The sequence below is a fragment of the Cetorhinus maximus genome, chromosome 7 (assembly GCF_964194155.1).
Source record: "Cetorhinus maximus chromosome 7, sCetMax3.hap1.1, whole genome shotgun sequence".
Lineage (NCBI taxonomy): Eukaryota > Metazoa > Chordata > Chondrichthyes > Lamniformes > Cetorhinidae > Cetorhinus > Cetorhinus maximus.
Genome location: NC_135885.1, coordinates 54,198,358 through 54,221,772, shown reverse-complemented (window position 1 = coordinate 54,221,772; position 23,415 = coordinate 54,198,358). Strand labels below are relative to the sequence as shown.

Genomic DNA, 23,415 nt, shown 5'->3' with positions numbered 1-23,415 from the left:
AATTTTGGGCTTGCTAGCTCAGACAGGAGGAATTGGTCCAGCTATACTCTCCTCCATGCTGAAGCATCGTTGGTGAACTTCCCGCCATCTACTCGGCCCAATGGCATGAGGGAGCTTCAGATCGACAGCATCGAACATCAAACTTCCGTGAACCTTAATTTTCTTTTCCTTTCTAAGAAAATATTTTTCCCCATCTGCCCGACTCTGCAGAGACTATCTGTATGTCTTTTGTTTGTCTGTGTATGTGTGCGTGTGTGCTGGGGAAGTTTAAAAGGGTTCATTAGTTACACTTCCAGATTACGATCATGTGTCAACCAGTTCTTGAAACTTGTTAAAAAGGAGTTTTGTTTTATTAGAAATTAATCATTCTGAGTTTTTGAAAGAAGCCTGGTCAGACTCTCTTTTCTTCTGGGTACTGGAGGTATAGGTACACAATTGGCCATTTTGGTGAGAAAATTAAACATTTAAATTAATAGTACAGCCTGTGGAGTAGTGGGGCTTGATAATTCACACACTCCTCCCATCCTGGTCGTAACAAACTGTAACAAATGTATCACCTCTAATACCAAACTAGAATGTCACCCATTGTAACAAAATACAGGAGAAGCTTTAGCCCAGGCTTAAAACAGACACAAGTTTGCACAATCTGTCTTGCTATAATTGAAGAGCCAATGTTGATACAACCCTATTATTTATATTAATTACAAAATGAAATTGTTAGAAGCTGATTAGTTCAAAGGAAAAACAGCTTATCTCAAAAAGGCTGGAAATTATTTATGCCTCTGGTGCCATTACTCACTTTAATGGGTTTTTCATTGGGTGTCAGCACCTCCTCAGTTAGTTCCATCATTTTCAGCGCCATCAGGGCTATGAGTTTAGCGTGACTGCTGCTTTTTCTGTGTAACCCACCAGCAACACAGTATGCATCACCTATTGTTTCCACCTGCAGAAATTCAAATGGGAAAAGGTAACAAAATGATAAATTTTGCAGAAAAAAATATTGTTGAAAATGAAGCAGGGACTTGGAGATTGTTTCTCTCAGCTCAACGTTAATCCCCAGGTCACTGCTGACACCACTTGCAGTCCCTCCCGCCCCCCCACCACCCTTTAATCATTACCTCCAATACCCACTTCCAATTGGCAGGAAGGATAAAAGCAACAATCATAGCCTTGATCCTCTCAGATGTCCCACTGTCTCCCAGTAACTTTTCTCTCTCTCATGGTTACTCCTCTCCCTTCCAATTACTCTGTCTCCTTTAAGATCTACCTGAGGGTCACTGCCGCAGTGCAGCATTGAAATTCCAACTATTTCACCAACAAGCTACCTGGGGACATCTGTCTGAACCTCACCGATGTGAGGTAAATGAGGCCTGAGGCCCATTATCAGGTGAACCTCAAACCTACCAGTTCAGTGAGGGATCAATCCTTGCACCAAGATTGTACCAGCAAAGCAACTTTCTAAGCTTTAAAGCATCTTATTCCCATTACCACTGCCAGCCTCTCATTCTTGTTTTTTTTTCTCATCCTATTTGGCAATGTGTAATGTACTCCCAGGATCCTTTACTGTTTCTTGTTTCTAGCAGACTCTTTTTAAGCACTACCATCAATAAAACCTTTCTTTTCTACAGCTGTATTCATGTTCTTAAATAATTTTGGTCACTTCTCCTTTTATTTCTTCTTCATCTCTTCTGAAAATTTTCTGAACGATATCTATCTCTTCTGAATATTCTTAGCATTACTCCAGCTGAAGATAAGTTTCTGTCACAGCTACAAACTCATGACCTTCTTTTCTAAATACCGAACTGAGTTCCGTGACATTACTTCTAGTACTTTGCATACTTGCATACCTGCAACCATTAACTTTTATATCCCTCAGTCCACTTCTCACTTCAATTTTCCCTCATTTTTTTCCTATACCCTCTTTCTCTTTAACTGCTATCTTCTATCTGCCATACATTGCATCTCTCAATAGCCCAACCACTCTATGAGCTTACTATTTTAGACTGCTTTGCCCCTTCACATTGTCAGTTCTTTCTCTAAATTCTCTCATGCTTGCCTGTTTTTCTACATTACTAGCTTAAATGTTCCTTGACCTCTCTGCGAGGACATTGGTACTAATTTGTGTACGGCAGCAAGTAAATCAAATTTCTGCCTTAGGATAGAAGTAGCAGCACCGTATGGTAAATGAGACAGCACTGCTGCCTCAACAGGGACTAAGAACCACCAGCATTGCTGTCAAAGGGTATAAACTCAACTGCCAGTGACAGGCTGCCACTTCTGGCTGCAGGTAAACTGAGTGCACAGCTCATTTAATCAGTGGCTAGTACAGTGTTTTTCTAGCCCCTGGAAAAAGTCTGGCAGCCAGGGAAAATACAAATGATAACAAAAAAAATGAATAATTGCGGCTATAACATTATGCCTAACCAAGGCTGTGTTCCTCAGCAGCACAGCCTCAGGGGCACTATAGAACCACTGAAAAAATCCAAAATATAAGGTGCTTAGTCAATAATCTGTGATACATTCCATCAAATCTCTTAAAATAGGGGCGTGCTCAACTGAGATCACGCACACCTTTAATAACCTTAATAATCCAAAATTGTAGGAAGAAGGTTATTTTGGTCAGGGAACCAACTCTGAGCTGCACCCAAAGAATTACCCGAACAATTATATTGCCATTTAATTTTAAGGATTTGACAGTGATCTGGCTTTAACTAATGTTTGGTTGCCAAAAAGAAGATGAAGTATAATTTCATATACAGGGCGCAGCTGGTAACCTGACAGTAATTTTTACTGAATTTAATACATTGATTTTATGCGGATTTGAAGGATTCACCTGAAGCATCAAATAACCCTGTGCTAACATCTTCCAAAACCTACACAAAATGAAAATGAAAAATTTCAAGATTACCGTGAGTAAGTCACATTAGGTGAGATCATCAAAAAGCATTCTGAATATTTTGAAATGAAGGCAGGTTTTTCTCTCATTGCCTTTGGGGGTAAAGGATCACTTAGGCACAACACATAGAGGAAAATCAGACAAGGAGGATTGTATGCATATAATAGAGCCTAACCAAATTTAAATTAACAGAAAGAAAATCGGGTAGTCTTGGTTACAGGCGTGTGGCATACTTGCCCAATTTCCCTCATGGGCTGTATTCAGGTGATATTTTAAACACAAACACAACAAGAGGAAATATGCTCCATAACTTTTTTGAATATTTTGGTTCAATTTATTATTTCATCCAAACAACAGATTGCAATAAACTTTAGGAGAGTAGATTTTATAAATTTGCAGTCCCAGCGTAGAGCTGTGCGTACCAGGAGCACATATCAGCATTTTGGTATGGAGGCCAATGGACCCCTCAAATTTTCTGTCTATTAATTATAATGAATTGAAAATAATGTGGGGCTTGTTGATCTGTCAAACCAGATGCCCAACCTGTGCCCACAGCATGCGCTAGAGAGCAAATTCACAAAATCTATCCTTAGAAATAAAGAGAGGAGTAAAACTGCAAACGATATCTGAAATAAAACAAAAAATGCTGAAAATATGCAACAAATCCAAAGGTGGAAAGAGAAAAGAGAGGTTTCTATTTTGATTTGAGTTTTTTGTTCAGTCAGAATTCTGTGCCTGAAGTATTAACCTACCTTTTCTCTTGAAACATTGCAAGCACTTTCATTTCAGACTTTTGACAACCTTACTGCAAGTCTGATCAATTACTAATTCCCCAGCTCCTTTTTTTAAATAAATGGCCTATTGTGTCATTCAATCTTCAGGTAGCGGTGACTATCTTAATATCTGTGGTTTGTGCATTTACCTTATATACATCCAGGATTCCACATTGGTAGTCAAACCGGGTGTATAGTTCATTCAGCATGCTAATCACTTGCATTGGGGTGCACTGTGCACAAATGGCTGTGAAGCCAACAATGTCGGAGAAAAGCATGGTAACGTCATCAAATTTCCTCGCCTGCACTGATTTTCCCTGCCAAAGCTGTTGGGCGACGTCACCCGGGAAGATTGAATAAAGTAAGTCCACTGTCTTTTTCTTCTCTTCCTCTAAGGCTTGGTGTGCATTTTCAAGGGTTGCTTTCAATTTGTCCATGCGTTTTTTCAGACCATCCTGGGCCTTAGCCTGTTCACCTACTAAAATAACATCACGAGTTGCATCATGGATGGGTATGTCTGAAAGATGTAAACCTCGTCCCATTAACTCCTCCAGTTTGTCAACACATGGTGAGCCCAGGAAAAGAACAGAGTTTGATTCAGGTACATGAATCATTTGTCCCTTAATCTCCATCACCTAAGAAGAAAGGTAAAAGGTTTTATTAACGGTTCACACAATAATCCACAAACATCTTCTCTAATCAATTAAAACAACAATAAAACAAGCAAATAATGCACTATGCCATTTAATTTTGTGATTGGTTTAAGGGGCTTGATGCAGCACTATGCAGACATATTTGCATGATCTCTGATCTCTGCTGTGCCTAGGAAAACCGGATATTCCACCAGGTTCAAAATTAAATGCTTATATAGCAGTGTAATGACTTGGCAAACTGAACAGGTTTCAACAAGAACCAGATAAACTTTATTACAGAGAGCTTTTCAGATGATATATGCTTGATCAGGACACTCATCATGAAGCCCCACCACCCACAACCCCCCCCGCCCGCCGGATTACCGTCACTTGGGGCTCATCGGTCAAAGCCTCCAAGAACATCACGTGACTCCTAATAGACAGCAGGAGAGGCTATACCTTCAGTTACTATATTTCCTCCCCCTTTAATTCTTTACAGTTTCTATTTACAGAGAACATTTGAATATCGAACAGCATATACATATGTACAACTTCAAGTGACTAAAGATTAAGTCTCTGAGGTGCTTATCTTATTCGTTTAGAGCAGCATAGCTCTACCATTTCAGATTCTGCCACAGGATCGACATGATCAGGAATGGCAGCACGAGATACATTATTAGAAAGTGGCAGTTCAGGGTTAGGCAACTCTACAGAGACATTGGGCATGTCTATTCTAGGTCAATTTTTCACCTCAGGGATTGATGGTTCGATGTTAATCACAGGTGGAATATTTGGTTGTTGGAATGTCTCTCTAATGTGGAATATGGTCCACGTGTTTTCGAACAATCCTGCCTTCCCCTTTGGTCTAGAAGGGAAAGGGACCAGCCTCTGAGACAATGGTTCCAGGAACCCAACAAGGTTCACTTCCAAAATTCCGCACAAATAATGTGTCTCCTACAGTGAATGTGCGAGCTTTGCTATCAATATCGTGATTCAATTTTTGATCACTCTGATTCCTCTCTACCTTCCTTTCTAAGTTTGGAAACATTAGACTTAACCTTAACGTAGGCAGAGTTTCATCAGTGATTCAGATGGTGTTGAACCAGTAGTCGAATGAGGCATTGTACAATAACTGAGAAGAAAGTGGAAAAAGCCTTCGGAAAACCTCTTCATTCCAGATTTGAAAGTTTGTACAGCTCTGCCAGCTAAACCATTTGATAAGGGATAGTATGGGGCTGTTTTAATATGTCTGATTCCATTTAAATTCATGAATCTCTGAAACTCTGTACTGGTAAAGACTGTACAATTATCAGGAACAATGATTTCGGACAGACCATGTATGCTAAAACAATGATACAGCTTCTCGATAGTTGCGCTCAACGTTGGTGATCTGTCCTCGTACACATCCATCCATTTAGAATGTGCATCTACGATCAACAAAAATATGGTATCTAAGAATGGTCCTACATAATCAAGATGTAATCTAACCCAGGGTCAACCAGGCCGCTCCCACGGATGCAGTGGAGCTGAAACAGGCAACTTCTGTTGTTGCTGGTAATGGAGACAGTGCTTGACCATGCTTTCACTGTTAATGCCTGGCCACCAGGCATAGCTTCATGCAGCATTTTCATCTTTGATATGCCTGGATGTGCACTGTGAATCTCTGTCAAGAGTAGTTCTCTTCCTTGCAAAGGGACGACAATAGAGTTATAGAGTCATAGAGGTCAACATCACAGAAAAAGGCCCTTCGGCCCATCGAGTCTGCACCAATCAAACGAGTATCTAATTATTCTAATCCCATTTTCCAGCACTAGGCCCATAGTCTTGTAAGCCACGGCATCGCACATGCACATCCAAATACTTCTTAAATGTTATGAGGGTTCCTGCCTCTACCACCCTTTCAGGCAGTGAGTTCCAGATTCCCACCATCCTCTGGGTGAAAAAATTCTTCCTCACATCCTCTCTAAACCTCCTGCCCCTTACCTTAAATCTATGCCCCCTGGTTATTGATCCCTCCACCAAGGGGAAAGGTTCCTTCCTGACTACCCTATCTATGCCCCTCATAATTTTATACACCTCAATCGTGTCCCCCCTCAATCTCCTCCGCTCAAGGGAAAATAACCCCAGTCTATACAATCTCTCCTCATAGCTAAAACTCTCCAGCCCAGGCAACATCCTGGTAAATCTCCTCTGCACTCTCTCTAGTGCAATCACATCCTTCCTATAATGCGGATTCCAGAACTGCACGCAATACTCTCGCTGTGGCCTAACCAGCATTTTATATAGTTCCAGCATAACCTCCCTGTTCTTATATTCTATGCCTCAGCTAATAAAGGCAAGTATCCCATATGCCTTCTTAACCACCTTACCTACTTGTCCCGCTACCTTAAGGGACCGGTGGACATGCACACCAAGGTCCCTCTGATCCTCGGTACTTCCCAGGATCCTACCATTCATCATGTATTCACCTCACACTTATCTGGATTAAATTCCATTTGCCACCTATCAGCCCATCTGACCAGCACGTCCATATCCTCCTGTAATCTAAGGCTATCCTCCTCACTATTTACCACCCCACCAACTCTTGATCCCCACAACAAAATTCCATCTTGACAACTTAACTCTGTTTTTTGGGCATAGAATGGTCTCATCTCTTCAGATACAGGTGAATTTGACCACCCTTGCAAAACAAGGTCTCTGACATTCGACAAAATTGGACCTCTGTTCATCCAATTTCTAATTTGCTTCACACACACAGGCGATGAATCCAAGAAATTCAGTATTAGCACAACTCCTTGTGGCACCGGATCATGGTAAGGGGAGACGACTGAGTGCGTCCATATTTGCAATATGCAAGCCAGGACGGTGCATAGAGGTATACTCATACGCAGATAAAATCAAAGCCCAACATTGTATTCTTGTTGATGCTATTGGAAGAATGGCCTTATCACTGAATAAATCCATTAATGTTTATGGTATACTTGCAGCATCCAATGCTTTTCATTCTAGCTCCTTGAGCTCTAGTGTCAGGTTAACCTTTTCTAATCTGATCTGTCTTTTCTTTTTCTGTTTGCCACAGAGTTTTGCCTTGTCCTTCATTTTGATTTCACAGTCGGCCAAGTTTCTCTCTGGTGAAATCTTATCTTGGTTCAGTTCAGTAGTTGAGCTACCCATGGCTTCATTATCCACCTGCATCTTGGAAAGTTCTACCACTTTTCCTCCTAATGCTTCTTTTGTTTCAGTCAGCTGATTCTTGAGCTCTTCAGTCTCTTTCTTGTATCTCTTGGCTTCCTCCTGGAATATTGAACATGGTTGAGTCTTCTCTGCCAACTGTTCCTTCATTTTGTTCAGAGTGGCACTAAATTCACTGTGTCTCTCCATGATTTTCCAGAGGAACCAACTGTGACCTGAGAGACCCTTGCAGCATGTGAAGGTCCTTTAATTCTTCTAACACATCCCAAAATACACTATTGTGTTTTCTTAACAGTTCAGGAGATCCTCTGTTTTCAGGTGGAATATCTCAGACCAGTCAAGCTTGATTTTCTGTAACCAGTCTTGGCCCAGAAGACTAGGTCCTTCTCTTGTCACTATTATTGCTGGAAGCTGAACTGTCTGTTGCCTATAAGACACTGGTACTGTGGCGATGCCCTTTACCTGTATGGATTCTCCAGTGAATGTCTTCAATTGAGCCGTTTTTCACTCCAGATTCAGTGGCTGGGTACCTTCAGTTAGGTATTTAAATGTGTGCTTTCCCACCACTATGGTTGAGGCTCCAGTATCTACCTCCATTATTAGGCTTCCCATTAACTTGGATTGTGACAGTGATAGGTTCAGTTTTTACAGCGGTGACATTATACAGGAATATAGATGTCAATATTGGGAGTTTCAGGTTCTGCTGTACTTTTCAATTCAATCATGTTGGTTTGCTGCTTTATGAGCTGTTTTGACTTTGCCCTGCATTGTTTTACTACGCGACCTTTCTTATGGCAGTAATGGCATTCTGCCTCCTTGAATCTGCAGGTGCCCAGTCCGTGGTCACCCCCACATCTATAACAAATTAACCTTGGAGTCGCTGCTGAAGTGTTTCTACAGGCCTTTTGTTTTTCTAACAACTGACATTGCCTCTCACTTCGCTGCAGTGTCTGTTGTTTTCGTGCCAAGCCCGGCGGTAGGTTCCCACCCCACATGTAGAACAGCGCCGTGTTACGTGTGTTACAAAGCCTGCGAGTCTCTGGCAGCACTTTCCATGGTGAGTGATATTTCCAGGACGTGCTTCAAATCGATGGCGATCTTTGTGAGTAAACGGCGCTGAATGACGTCGTCATGAACTCTACAAACTAATCGGTCCTGCAGCATATCATTTAGAGTGTCCCCGAAGTTGCAGTGTTCTGTCAACTGCTTCAGCTTCAATACATATGTTGCGATGGACTCTCCTGGGGCACTAGCTCTGGAATTAAACTTAAACCGCTGCATTATTACGGATGGCTTCGGCTGGAAAAGTGTTTTCATGAGATCCGCTAATTCATTAAAGGGCTTGGAATTGAGCACGTCCTGGGCCGTCAGGCTGCAGTATGTCTTGCTACCACATACACTCAAAAGGATTGCTTTCTGTTTTTCCTCTGCAGTAATTTTGTTCACTACGAAATAAAAGCCAAGGCCCCCTACATACTAGCTCCTGTCTTCCATAGCTGCATCGTAAGGATCGATTCTGCGAAGAGTGGCATGACTGGTGTGCAATCTTTACTTTTTTCTTAAGATTCGATGCACTCACATTAACAAGGCGAGGTGCAGTGTCAGAGCTATCCCGTCATCGTCACCAAATGTAATGGCTTGTAGACCGGACAGGTTTCAACAAGAAACAGATAACCTTTATCACAGAGAGCTTTTCAGATGCCACATGCTTGATCAGGACCTTCACCAGGAAGCCCTGCCCCCCTGGATTACCCGTGCTTAGGACTCATTGGTCGGAGCCTCCAAGAACATCACGTGACCCCTAATAGATAGCAGGAGAGGCTATACTTTCAGTTACTACAAGCAGCATTGTCTTTCTTTACTTTGATGATCTCCAATACCCAAAAATAAACTTGATGAGACCTTTTAACATACCCAACATTTATATAAAAGCCAAAAATTCAAATATTAATTTGATTGCTTCAAAGTTGTCTCATAGAAATGCAAATTGTTCGATTCTATATGTGCAAAAGTCAAATATTTTTACAACAGCGCCAGTTTAGACTAAATGAACTTAGTATTCTACTGGGTCATTTGTCCCAGTGGTGCATTGCTGAGTCGCTGCTTCTGCCTCTAGTGCTGACATAATTCATCAGGCGGGTTTTGTTAAAATTACCCCAGGGTCAACTCATTTAACTACCCCTTGGTGTTGACTGAATGCAACGCCCATGTAACATGGAAGAATGGTACAAGAAGATTTGGAAATTGTCATATTGCAGCTTTTAGAAGTTTTGAATGTTTAAGGATACACAGCAGGAGTTTGGACAATTGTACAACAGCATACATTCATATGGTTTGAAAGACCATGTAGATTGCCAGGTAGCTGTAATAGGTGTATTGTGTGAGATTTTATGGAGCTTGTAAAGCATATTTACAGATGGAGTCAAACAAGGGAAACAGGATATTGTAATTGACAAAAGGGCAGACCGTTTTAATGAAATTGATCTACAGATACTTCTAGAGCAAAAGCAACAAATAGAGGGACTGCTTGGTGCTGATTGCAGGTAACCTCAGAAAAAATCTTGCATGTCTTTAGAGGAAGCTATCAGTGATATTCAGCATCAACTCTTTCATCCCCTAATATTGCAGACCAGTGCCAGGGGCAAAAAAAGATCACTGACTTGATAAGCTGCTAGACCAGTCAGTCTCCCTTTTAAGCTTTAGGTACCAAGGGCACCAACGCATAGCTCACTCCCTAAAATGTATGTCAACCTTCAGGCTAAATTATAGCCAGCAGCTTCACTGACTCTTTATCTGAAAAAGTGTTTCAATTTCCCTAACATGTAGAAACATTAAATCTCTTTCTTTACTTTAGCAGGGTGAGACAATCAATAACCTCAGCTGCCTGGTGCTGTCATGAAATATTTATTAGTTAGGTGAAATATAGATAATAGGTAGAATTTATACATAATTGGGATGTTATACTTTAGAATTGAATAAATGGTTATCTTTGTTAGACAGGCCAACAGAGCTTACCCAGAAGCCTTTGCACACGCACGCACACACACAGACATCGTACCAGATGGAACTTATCCAATGGGGGTGGAATTCACTGGAATTTTTTAAAAACCCTTCCATATAAACATCCTGGTATAGGTTGTTACAAAAGGTCACAAAGGACACAGATACCACAGCATGGGAGCATCCCATGAAAAATAGAATTTTTAAGTTCTGTTTATTCCACATTCTAAATGATTTTTCTTTTAAGACAAGAAATGTTAAAAGGGTATCAAAGTACCACAGTCAACTTTGTCTGCAAAAGGGCGCACTGGCACACTGATATGTTTTTATTTTAAAAAGGATTCATTACATATTGGCTCTAGATGGTACAGAACATCCCTTAAGTAATTACCAATTAATTTAAAACCATTAATCAACTTGATTGGAATATTGCACATCACTCTTACAAGGTTCAACTTTTGCTGAACTGAACTGAAAATAAGAGAAAGGTTTTGACCTTTTGATGACCTCATCACGGACAAAAGAATCTTAAACTGACCATGCAGTAAAATTTAAAGTTCAAACCATTTTTTATAAAATACAAATTATAAAGTAAGAAACAAGTAAAAGTCAATATAGGCATTGCCACTGGAAGATATTACAAACAGTTATTGACCAGATAAACGTTCACATCGTTCACATAATAAAGCAATCCTCAACAATTAAATCATTATCAATAATATGATATAGCCTTATAAAAAGGGGAGGTATTCACACAAAGAGGCAACGCCCACAGCTGCTAAGGATGATGTAATTCAATTCAATAGACTATAAGATAGAGGCCTTTAGTCAGTTAAGACAGAGGTGTTGAACAGACCCTTTAGGTCAATGCTTCTCAGGCTACTGAAGAGCTGGACATTTTAATGTGAGCTACAGCTCTGGAGTGTCCAGCTTATCAGATAGCTAAAACCCTTGGGGATTTAAGTTAACACTTTGTTTTAAATATTTGATGGATATTCTAAGACATCTTAGTCTGTAGCGTAGCAAGAGTTTTTTTTAATACTGGATTCTATATTTGAGCAAAGTTTGTTTTCCATCTTTCTACAATCTTTACCATTGCAATGTACTTATCCACTTGAAGTGTATTGCAAGTTACAGTTCTTTAATAAATTTGTAAATAAGTTAGTAAAGTATAATGTCTCATGTAGTACTCTGTATGCAGCTTTAAGAACCCCTCTCTTGTACAGTATGATTGAATGGCGGAGCAGGCTCGATGGGCCGAATGGCCTAATTTCTGCTCCTATGTCTTATGGTCTTAGCAGGATTTTTAACCTTTGAGAAATTGGGTGAACAAATTGTCTATGTAACTTCTGATTCTTATCACCTGATACCATTAATACTTGTCTAACATTCTGATGAGAATCGTCAAGTTTTGTTAAGGAGCTACAATAATGTCCTGACTGGGTAAACTGCAGCTTAACTGACTTTCCAAAAATAACTGCTTTATTTTGCTCTATGTCAAGTTTCATTTGTGCCTTTTTCATTGAACATGGGTATCTCACTATAGACTAAATCGGTACTCATGAAATGGCTCACTCCAGCTATTTTATATGGAATAACATCCCTCTGTTGTGGCCTCAAAGTGTGCCATCGCCAAACTTAAAGCAGGTAGTTCTTTTATATTCCTTAATGTTGCATCAATTAACTACGTAATAACATTTTAACCAACCTGACCCACATACTGTTGAAGTAAAAACACTATCCAGTACGCACAGATAAGGAATCCATAACTAACATTCATCGCAGGGGTAAAGCTCCTTGTGACTGGTATAATTAGATCTGATTCATCATTATCTTCATCCTTTTCTTCAGAATTCTCTTTGGCCTGTGTCATTTTAAGGACCTTGCCTCTTCATTTTGAGAAGCTCACTGCATAATGATGCTTTGAGTCACACCTGAAGCAGCTTTTAACTGTGCCTTGGGCATTCCTGGGTTTCATTTGTCCATCATCATTGTTCCAGCATTGTCTTCTGCTGTAACTGCCCGATCTGCTAAAGGTGCTTTCATCCTCATTCTGCCCATCCTCAATCCTTCCATTGTATTGACACCCGCATCCGGTATCTGGATTATTTTGAAAGCTGACAATCATTGAGTCTTCTGTTCTTTGTGGCCCTGCAGAACATTCCATCTGTTCCATGACCCCTGAAGGAAATGACTGTTCCCCAAGGAATTTTTTTTTTAAGGCAGCAGATGTTTGATCCTTTTCTCTGAGAACTGAAAACCAGTTAGAATCAGTAGCCTGTCCGTATGAGACACCTTAGCGCAATCCAGTAACTTAAACACTAGTACCAATCGTGGGATCTAAAAATTGTACCTTGTCTACCTTTTTATGCAATCTGTAAAAGTCCATGATATATTCTTCCATTGAATAACTGTCTGTTTTCTCTATCAAAGTCTGATTATGCCTTATAGGCATTTAATAGATCTTCTTCCTTGTAAATTTGATCTAGGAACTTTAATATAATGTCCAAACCTTCATTGTCATCCAACTGATGGGCAACCACCTCACAAAATAATTTACTTCTGATTTTACATCTTGTAGGGAGCGATAATGCCCAGGTAATACCTTGTTTTCTCTTTGGTAGGGCCATAACCTATGTCAACATATTCACTTCATCCTTCCACTGGTATTCTAGTTCACATTCTGAGAACGTTGAAGGATAATCATACCCTAACTATTTACACTTGCTTTCTGCCATTTTCCACAATGGCCACTAGGACTTTAGTTTTATGTCTGATTTTTTTCTCCTTAATTTCCAACTTTCACCGTTAGGCAACCATTCTCTGCTATCATGTTGTACTCCAGAAAGCCTGATGGTGAAATACAGAACTGAAACCAATGTTTACACAAGTTTATAAGCTTTTATTTACACAATAAAAATTTGCATCTCAAAATCTAACCACAACAGTTTGTCTGCTCCTATTTATATTCTTTTAAAAAAAACACTAAATATGAAAAATCTACTTCGGCTGTTCTTTTTTGTTTTCTACTGGGAAAAGCAGTTCCGGACCGCTAGCCCAGGGACAGTGTTCAGTTGCCCGATTCCAGAATGGAGCACAAGTGAATACCCAGTTAATACCCACCACCTGTGTTCAATTGAATTCAATTAATATACAATTAACAGCCCGGGCCATAGCTCTGATGGAAAGCCTCCCTAATTAAGCAATAGATGAAATGGTCCAGGTTTCAGGTTAGTGGGTACACGGCTAGACAGCCACATGACAACTCTACAGAGAAGGACACAAATTCTAGGGTCCAGACCCTTCACTCTCTCCATAACTAATAAGGGATTATGCTCATCCGTTATAAAATCAGCTAAATTCAAAAATCTATCACATCAACAGGACGGAAGAAGAACAGCAAGGAAAAAGATTCTACATTATCAACTAGAATGATGGTAATGAAGGGGTGAGGACCAAGTTACACAGAAGACTGTAGAACATGATCCTACCCGGTATTTCTCTGCCCCAAACCTTTCAATTAAATCCTCTGCATCATTTGTTTTTTCACCTTCAGTCACCAGCTCAAATACGCCACTTGCGGGCAATTAGATAATGCTAGAATCATAGATGATTCTTTCGAGTTATCAACAGTCACAGATTGCAACTCTTTCAAGTACAATCACAGTTCTTGGTTTCCGGGAGTGGGACATGAACCCACAACCCTCTGATTCAAAGGCTAGGGTGCTAAGAACTGAGCCACAGCTGACACCTCAAGAATCATAGATGATACTGCACAAAAGGAGGTAATTTGGCCCATTAAGCCTGTGGTGTCACTTTTAAAGAACCATCAAATTAGTCCATTCCCCTGCCCCTTCCCCAAAGCTCTGTCAATGTATGCACCAAGAAGTACATTCCAGTTCATCACAGCTCGCAATTAAAAAATGCTTTCCACATGTCACCTCTGATTTGTTTGAAAATAACCTTAACCCTGTGAACTGTACCTGCCAACTATTCTGCCACTGGAAACAGTTTCTCCTTATTTACTCTATCAAAACCCTTCAAGATTTTCAACACCTCTATTAAATCTCTTCTTAACCTTCTCTCCTCTAAAGAGAACAATCAAAGTTTTTTTCTATTCTATACACTGAAGTATTTCATCCCTGGTACCATTCCAGTAAATCACCTTTGCACCCTCTCAAAGGCCTTGCCATCCTTCCTAAAATGTAATGCCCAAAATTGGTAATCCAGCTGGAAATTTCCTGATTCGGCAGAACCACCTCTATACACAACTCTGGCTCGAGGAGATAGGGGCGGGGTCAAGTCCGGCCCGCTGACCCTGGAAGCAAATGGGAGGTGGTCATGGAGGCAGGTGAGTGTCAAGGTGGGCTGGTTAGAAGGCCACCTTGGTTCTCTGGGACTTTGTCCCAGTTGTTTTAAAAGCTGATAGGCCCTCTAGCCCTCAGCCCTCAGATCCCAACCCACTCCCCATGCCCTTTCTCTGCCCTCCATGGCCTTTCCATGCCCCAATGCCTTTCCATGTCCATCCAGTATGCACTATGTACAGGACAAATGAGCTATAAAGTGGCAGTGGCAAGTCTTATAATGCTGAAAAAAACACCCATTCCGAAATCTGCTTCGAAAGAAATCTGCTGTTCTTACAACCCTAAATAAGTGTCAATCAGTCAGAGCTATTCATAGCATCAATAACAAATTCCCTCACTTCATGCCTTTTAATCTTGTCTAAGTAAACATGCAGGCAGTGACAAATCAGAACAAAGAAATAGTTACTTATTATAACCTCATAAAGATGTTAATCAATCAAAGCAAACACTCTACTTCCACCTGTCAAAACAGAACCCTCCTGAACTAATCCATTTGAGTCTTGGAGCTCAGCAAAACATTCAAAATAAGGCCATCTGGGAGTTGTATCAACAGAGACAGATGGCCAGACATCTGTTTCTCAAAATGGGCTCAATGGGGGAATTTTATGATTACTGCTGGGCATGTTTAAGGCGGCAGGACACATAAAATAGGACAGGTGGCTTGTCCACTCGATAGCCGCCCACCCTGAACTGTCCTACATAATGCAGCAGGCAAGTAAGGCATCAGCCAGCCCGCCAATCCTTAGATCTATTGTAGCCATTAACTGGCCACAATACTGACCAATTAAGGATCAGTTAAGAGGCCTCCACCAACACAATACAGTGGGTGGTAGAGGGCGGAGGAAAGAGGCCAGTGCACTTTTTCACCAATTCTGATGAAAAGGCAGCAAGGGAAGGAGGAGTACCTCCTTTGGGGGTGCCCCTTTGTGCCTCCTCCACTGCCTTCCAAACCTTTCACCCCTCCACCCCCCACTCCCACCCAGGATCCCTGATCTCTTCCCACCCAAAAAGTCCCAACTTACTTTAGTCCAACATCCATGGTACTTCTTCCTGGGGACTCCTTTGTAGTCCCACCAGTGACCCCCTACTTGCTTCTGGTGCTGCTGAGACTACTCAGCTGCCAGTCAGTCAGATTGACCAGCATCTCTCAAGGGTGGGACTTCCTGTGCCTGAGGGCAGATGCCCCACACTCATCTGGTTAAGGCTACCCCAGCGTATCATCACTACTGTGCAGAACCAACCAACTTTTCTACCAGGGGGCACAAGCAATACGCCGCCTGTAAAATCCAGCCCAATGTCTAGGTCATTAATATAGTTCAAGCAAAGCAGTGGTCCTAACAGCGACCCCTGGGAAACCCCACAAAATACTTTGCTTCTGATTTTACACCTTGTAGGAAGTGACAATGCCAAGGTAACACCTCGTTTTCTTTTTGGTAGGCTTTCCAGTCCGAAAAACTGCAATGTTCACCATTGCTCTCTGCTTTTTGTCACTCAGTCAACTTCATATCCATGCTGCCACTGTCTCTTTTATTCCACCGCCTTTAGCTTTGCTGACAAACCTGTTATGTGGCACTTTATCAAACGCCTATTGGAATTCCATGTACACCGCTTTAACCTCATTATCCTCATAAACCTCTCTGTTACCTCTTCAAAAACTCAATCAAGTCAGTTAAATATGATCTTCCCTTAACAAATCCATGCTGGCTTTCCTCCTGTAAGGGTCTCACTCATTGTGGTGGTCTGCTGCACTCTCCATAATATGGCCCTCAAGAGAGGTGTGGACAAGGAGGCCCTGGAAGGGGACAGCTCCTCAGAATAGGAGCAGGAGGTAAGTGAAGAGGCAGAGGAGATGAGGTTGAACAGAAAGATAGCTACCTTCTGTCACCCTCTGGGAAGAGGATCTCCCTCCACATCCCCATGGGTGCCAGTCCTCCAACTCCTCTGTGACAGGTGCAGTGCTAGGCTTTAGCACAAACTCTCTGCCTCAGGGCAACCAACAGCCTCAGTGATGGCTGCCTTGTATATCTGAAACCCACCTCCATTCCTGCCCCCTCTGTGTTTGGTTGGACAGGGAACCCATTTCCACTTTAATTAAGGACCCGCCCCATGAAAATCTGAACTTCAGTCAGTTTCCCAGTGGAGGCAGATTCCTGACACAAAAACAGAGCTGACTCCTGTTTTTGCCTCCATGGTGAAAATTTGGCCCTAGAAGCAATGTTAAAAAAAAATTAGGAAGGCAAAGAGCAATAATGAAATTAAATTATCAAGGAACAAAAAACAAAGTAGTAAAATATTTTACAGGTGCATCAATAAAAAAGTGCTGAATAGTACAAGGAAGAGCAGATGGCACGCCCCTCCCCCACACCCCCAGAACAACATCAGCGTGAAGCTAACATGTTCCATGCTGACCCAACCTGCAGCCATAAATTGCTGTGGAATGGACTAATGAGGGCTGAGTGGGACTTCGCCACACGTTGGGGTGGAGGTCCCGCCTTCTGGAGCTGTCAGCCAATCGGATTAGCTGGCAGTTCTATCTGTCCCAGCAGCGCCAGGAAGACATCAGTGGTCATTGCTGGGCCTGCAGAAGAAGAAGACGTTCAAGGCCCATGGATCCTTGGAGCAGGTAAGTCCGGGGTCTTGGGCCAGGAGGGTTAGGGAGAGGGGCTAGGGGGGTGGGGGTGGGTTTAAGGGAGGGAGTAGGTAGGAAGGGGGTGTTTTAACCTAAGGTGGGCCACCCCACGATCAGCAAAGGGCAGCCCCCGAAGAGCGAACCCCCTCCCTCCCTTCCCGCACTTTAAATAGGTAAGTTAAAAAATCAGGCCGCCCACTCCCACCCAGCTGCCCATGTCAAACATTTTGTGGTGTGCGCAGCTTGTTATCAGGGTCAGTTGGCCCGCCAGGGGCAAGTAAAATTCAGCCCAAAAGGATGGCTAGGGTGACAATAGGACCATTAAGGGTTAAACAGGATACTATCACAGGTAATGATAAAGAGATGTTAAAAATATTAAATAATTATTTTGCACTGGTATTTACAGGTGGATAGAACAAGTAGACATGACATGAATGATAAGATAAGTAATGAACAAAGCACATTTAAAATAATAAAGGGGGATGTATTGAATAAACTAATTAAAATTCAAAGAGGATAAAGCCTCTGACCCAGATGAATTGTATACTGGCATTTAAAAAAAAATCTAAGGAAGTTTAAAGCAGAGACATTACTACACATTTTTAATAATTTGTTAGTGTAGTGCCAGAGTATTGATGGATAGCTAATGTAATTCTTGTATTTAAGCAGGGAGATAGAACATGCCCAGTGAATTATAGACAAGTCAGCTTAACATTGGTAGTAGGAAAAATAATGGAATCCCTACTAAAGGAGAGAATAGTAGAACATCTCGAAAACAAAAGTATAACAAAACACAATCAGCATGGATTTCAAAAGAGAAAATCTTGCCTGGCGAACCTTACTGAATTTTTTGATGAGATAATAGAGAAATAGACAATGATAATGCAGTAATGCAAGTCATCTGGATTTTCAAAAGGCCTTTGATAAGATGCCCCTTAATAAACTGATAAGGTCAGAGAATGCAGAGTCTGGGAGAAGTGACAGAATGAATTGTTCATTGACTTCAAGACAGATAGCTGAGAACGGGAATAAAGGGTAATTATTCAGAAGGTGGGAAGTGGTGTTCCACAAGGGACACTGCTATTCCCAATTTACATTAATGATTTGGTCTTTTGAATCTAAAGCACAACTTCCAAATTTGCAGATGACATCAAACTAGGGAAGATAATCAATACCCAGGAGGATGTAAGGTAGAATATTTTGGTAGAAAGAATAGAGAGGTAACTAATTACTTAGGTGAGAGTATGAGTTGGGTAGAGGAACAAAGGGATCTCAGAGTACAAATACATTAATCAATAAAAATTGCAACACAGATAGGCAAGGTCATAAAACAAGCAGAATTGAAAAGTGGGGAAGTTATGCTAAACCTGTATCAAACCTTGGGTAGACCACATTTAGAGTACTACATGCAGTTCTGGTTGCCAGCTTATAAAAAGGATATAGAGGAGCTGGAGTGAGCGCAGAGAAGATTTACAAGGATGACATGAAAAATGCATGGGTATACATATCAGGAAAGGATTGACAGGCTGGATCTCTTTTCTCTTGAACAATTAAGGCTGAGGGGTCCTTTAAATAGGGATCTTTAAATAGAGATTTGATAAGGTGGATAAAAAGTGAATGTTTCCACCTGTGGGAAGAGGTCATCAATATAAAACAGTCACCAAGAAATCCAAGGGGGAATTCAGAAGAAACCTCTTTACTCAAAGAGTTGTGAGAATGTGGAACTCACTATCACAGTTGAAGCAAATAGAATAGATGCATTTAACATGAAGCTAGACAAACATATGAGGTTGCAGGGAACAGATGGTTATGATGTTAGAATTAGATGAGGAATGATATGAGGAGGTTTGAGTGGAGCATAAAGGCTGACATGGAATGGATGGGCCAAATGACCTGTTCCTGTGCCATTTTTCCTATGAATTTGGGGCTCTGTTTTGAATTGAGAGAAATTTTGGAATTGAGAGAAATCAAGGAATTGTATCTTCCATGCCTAACAGATCTTAAGACCAGTAATGTTAGACATTGATATTTTAACTTTAGACAGTTGAATGTCAGGGATACAGCTTTTCAATCAAACATCTAGTAGTTCAAAGAATTTCACATCTATCAATGTTGTATTGTATGTTTCCCTGAATACACCTCAGTCTTCTCTTTGTGATCCAAACAGTTCTGTTCATATTTTCTACCAGAGATAATAGCAGTATTGCAGCCTCATCCAATATTTAATTGTCTTTTTGATCTCAAATTTTCATTAACAAATTTAAAACAAAGTGATCAAATGTAACATTACTTTGATTTTCAGTAAGCTTGATATAAATGCAAATTTAATCTTGTTTAACATAAAGGGGATATTGAAGGTGTGATAAAGAACATAATGAGATTTATTATGATGCTCTATGAACTGGAAATGTACATATATAGTGTGTCAATGCTCCCTAATCCACTCTTTCTCCCCACATACAGTTAGGAATGGTTCCATTGGATTTTGGCAGGAGTCTGGCAGAACCCACTAAAAAATGGCATGGAGTCAATTGCACCCATTCTCCACCAATTCTGGGATATTCTGGTTGTGTTGTAAGGGTGAAACATTTGTCTGACCCTTACAAGGCCAATGGCATGAGGTGAGTCAGGGCAGGGGGCAGGGTGGATTGTATTACCACTATTCCAAGCAAGGTGAAGCATACTGGCCTCCAAATAAGTTCAAAGTGATGCCTACTGTGATGTCAAAGTGAGGGAATGGAATTCCTGAAGAAAGGACACACATTTGAATAAAATTACAGATCAGCCCCTTTCCATAGGGAGCCAAAGAGATGATGACTGAAGTCTCGGGGCGAGGGAGGGAGGGGGAAGGTATCTCTGATGTAGGCAGACTGGAGATTTGCCAGCCACATGGCACATGACATTAGGTGCATTCCCACAGACCTCACAAACTCCAATAAGGTCAGTATTGGAGGTTAGTAGCAGGTGTAGTGCCAGTGTAATTGCCAAGATCATGGCCTATGAATATCAGCCATCATAATGTTTTCCCTCCAATAGAGTTTGCAACTGAGTAAATTGTTAAAATTGGAACACTGAAATAAAAACAGAAAATGCTGGAAACTTTCAGTAAGTCAGGCAGTCTTTTAGAAAATGAAAATTCAGTTTAGTGTTTCATGCTGATGAGCTTTGGTCAAAACCTGACAAAAGGTCATCAACATGAACCTCCAACTCCCCACTGATGCTATATAACTTGTTGATTGTTTCTAGCATTTTCTGTTTATTCTGAAAATGCTCCACACATGCAGCACCTTTGCAGCTTACTGTTAAAGCAATTTTTCTCACACAGTTCTGGTAAAGTATGTGACATGGAGTAGGACCTGGTTCTTAGCTTAGTAGTATCTCTATGGCGATACAGGTAAAGATAATTTGTCAATTAATTAATGAGCAGGGTAATTAACTTCAGTGTGCAATTCCTAAACAATAGAACAAAATGTTCTTATACATAATTGAGGAGCGTTGTGTAGTAGAAACAAAAGAACTTAACATAAGAACATAAAAAAAGACCACCAGTGTATCGAGCCAATTGATGGTGCACCATTGCGCACCATCCATCAAGCATCACTGTATCCTGGAGAAAACAAAAGTTAAAGAGAAAACATACACCAAATTCTGTAAAACACTCGGAATTCCTTTCAAATTCCCAAGAATTTAAGCAAGTTTGAAGACACCATGGTTGTCCAGCACTCATCACAATTTCAACTGTTTAGTAATCTACCTTCGATTGCTGGAAATTTATTTTTTTCTCCATTTTGTTCTTCAAATTCACTTAAAAGGAGTGCAACAACTCCATACTCCAAAGCTTATGTGGAGAATGAGAAGGAAAGCATTCCTGTTTTACAAAGAATAACTTAAAGTAGAAGGTGAGTATGAATTTCATGTATCTTGATTTGAAATGTTTAGAAGGAATAGATTAAATACACTGATGGGATAACAGCTTTGCTATCAAAGGAGGACTTGAAAGTTATTGCAAGGGTAGATGAAAAATGCTTTGGACGTAGGATGAAAGTCACTAACACAAGGGGAAAGAGATTAATCATTGATACTTACAAAGACTATAAAGCAAATAGAAGAAACTAATGTGGAATTATCTGAATAAACAAAAATGCATCAGTGAGGAGACTGCTAATTCTGGCAGATTTTCATTACTCTGAATTAAAATGAAAAGGAAAAATGAATCATTCAACTAAGAAAGACTTAACCTAATATTAACAGGCCGCCTAAGATGATCGAAAATTTAGAGGTAGGACAAAAAGTTAAAAATAATAACCAAAATATGTTTAGATTTAGAGGTAGAAATAGGTATGCATTGTGCTGCTTTTTGAGTGTTAAAGGAGTACAAAGTATACTAATTTAGTAGTGGGAGGCCTGCACCCAATCTACACCGAAATTGCTAAATTAATGAAACACATTGTTTATGCATTTCAAATGAACACCTAAAATAGTATCAGACCCCTTCAATATATAAATTAGTGGCCTAGTGCCTGTTAAATTCATCAGCAATGAGCAGGGGAGGCAATATGCCTACCTCATTGCCCCGTTCAGAACCACATGGCTTCCAATGAAAATAAGGGCCTGGATTTTCAGTACCAAGGTGGGTGCGCTGAGCTGAGAAATTTTGTTGCGGCTGCCTCAGGAAGAACTTCCCCAAATGGCAAGATCTTTGTTCCGGGGTGGGGGTGGTAGGTGCTGGATGGAGCCAGGCCCAATGCCCCTGAACACAAATCAGAGGCAGCCACAGGGGCTGTCAAGTGCTGAGGCAGACTGTTTAAAAGACCCACCTTGGTTCTCTGGGACTTCATGTATCTTGATTTGAAATGTTTAGAAAGAATAGATTAAATATAGTGATAGGATGATAGCTTTGCTATCAAAGGAGGACTTGAAAAATATTGCAAGGGGAGATGAAAAATGCTTTGGATGTAGAGTGAAAGTCAGTAACACAAGGGGAAAGGGATTAATCATTGATAATTACAAAGACTATAAAGCAAATGTTTTCTGAAACATTAGGCACTCTAGTCCTCACTCCTCGCCCCCCCCCCCCCCCCCCCACCTCCCCTTGCTTATACATGCCAACTCATGTCCCATGGCCCCTTATAGGCCCAATCCAATTTAGTACCATTTCATGCCAACTCATGCCGCCCACCCATTCTTGACCATGTTAACCCTTTGCAGATTATGTGATGTTAAAAGCTCACAATAACCTGGCCAAGTGAAATAAGTACTCTAAACATAAAAATCTAAGAATTTAAGCCAGTATGCTTTATCCACCATGGGAAGACCTCAGGAGCCATGCTGAGATGAAATAAAATAAAGTTCTAAATATCTATTATAGACTTCACTATATTAAAAAAATTCTCATTCATGAAAGCCCATTCAATACATTTAAATCTTCTTAAGTACTTAAACCCTTATGAAAAAACAAACTTTTGTGTTTAATATCCCACATCAAAAAACAGCTAATCTTTTAATAACCTTTTTGATCTGCCAATCAAACATTGAACTTATAGCTCTCCACTCTTATAATGGTAGGCTATAGAAAGTAGTCCAGCATTAATAATGATATCATTTAGGGTTATATCAACAATGAGCTATTGAAACTGCTAGAACAAGTTTTTACTTCTCACAGGCACAGGCAGGCAGTTTTCAACTCTTAAAGGGCTGGGGAGTTAAGTAACTTGACAGCTTGACAGTTCTACAGACCTTATCCACACTTCAAGAGCATTGACATCTACTCTAAAAATTGATAACTCCACACAGTGGGATAAAGCTATTGCTCCAGCAAAAATGGAGTCTGTTTGAACTCACTCATAATGTCCAGAATGGGACCCATGCATGCTGAGAGCAGCTGTCGGTCTCAATGAGGCCAACAGAGTAGCAGAGCAGTGAGAAAGGA

General features: G+C 40.7%; 1 protein-coding gene across 2 annotated transcripts in view; it reads right to left on the bottom strand.

Annotated features, from left to right (window-relative positions):
* The window catches only part of gucy1a2 (guanylate cyclase 1, soluble, alpha 2), a 266,554-nt gene that overhangs the window by 62,415 nt on the left and 180,724 nt on the right, over positions 1-23,415 (bottom strand). For both annotated transcript variants that reach the window (XM_078545516.1, XM_078545517.1), the window contains exons 5-6: positions 3,819-4,304; positions 800-943 (exon numbers count right to left, since the gene is read on the bottom strand). In XM_078545516.1, coding sequence (XP_078401642.1) covers positions 800-943; positions 3,819-4,304 — 630 coding nt within the window. The remainder of the gene's footprint in view (positions 1-799; positions 944-3,818; positions 4,305-23,415) is intronic.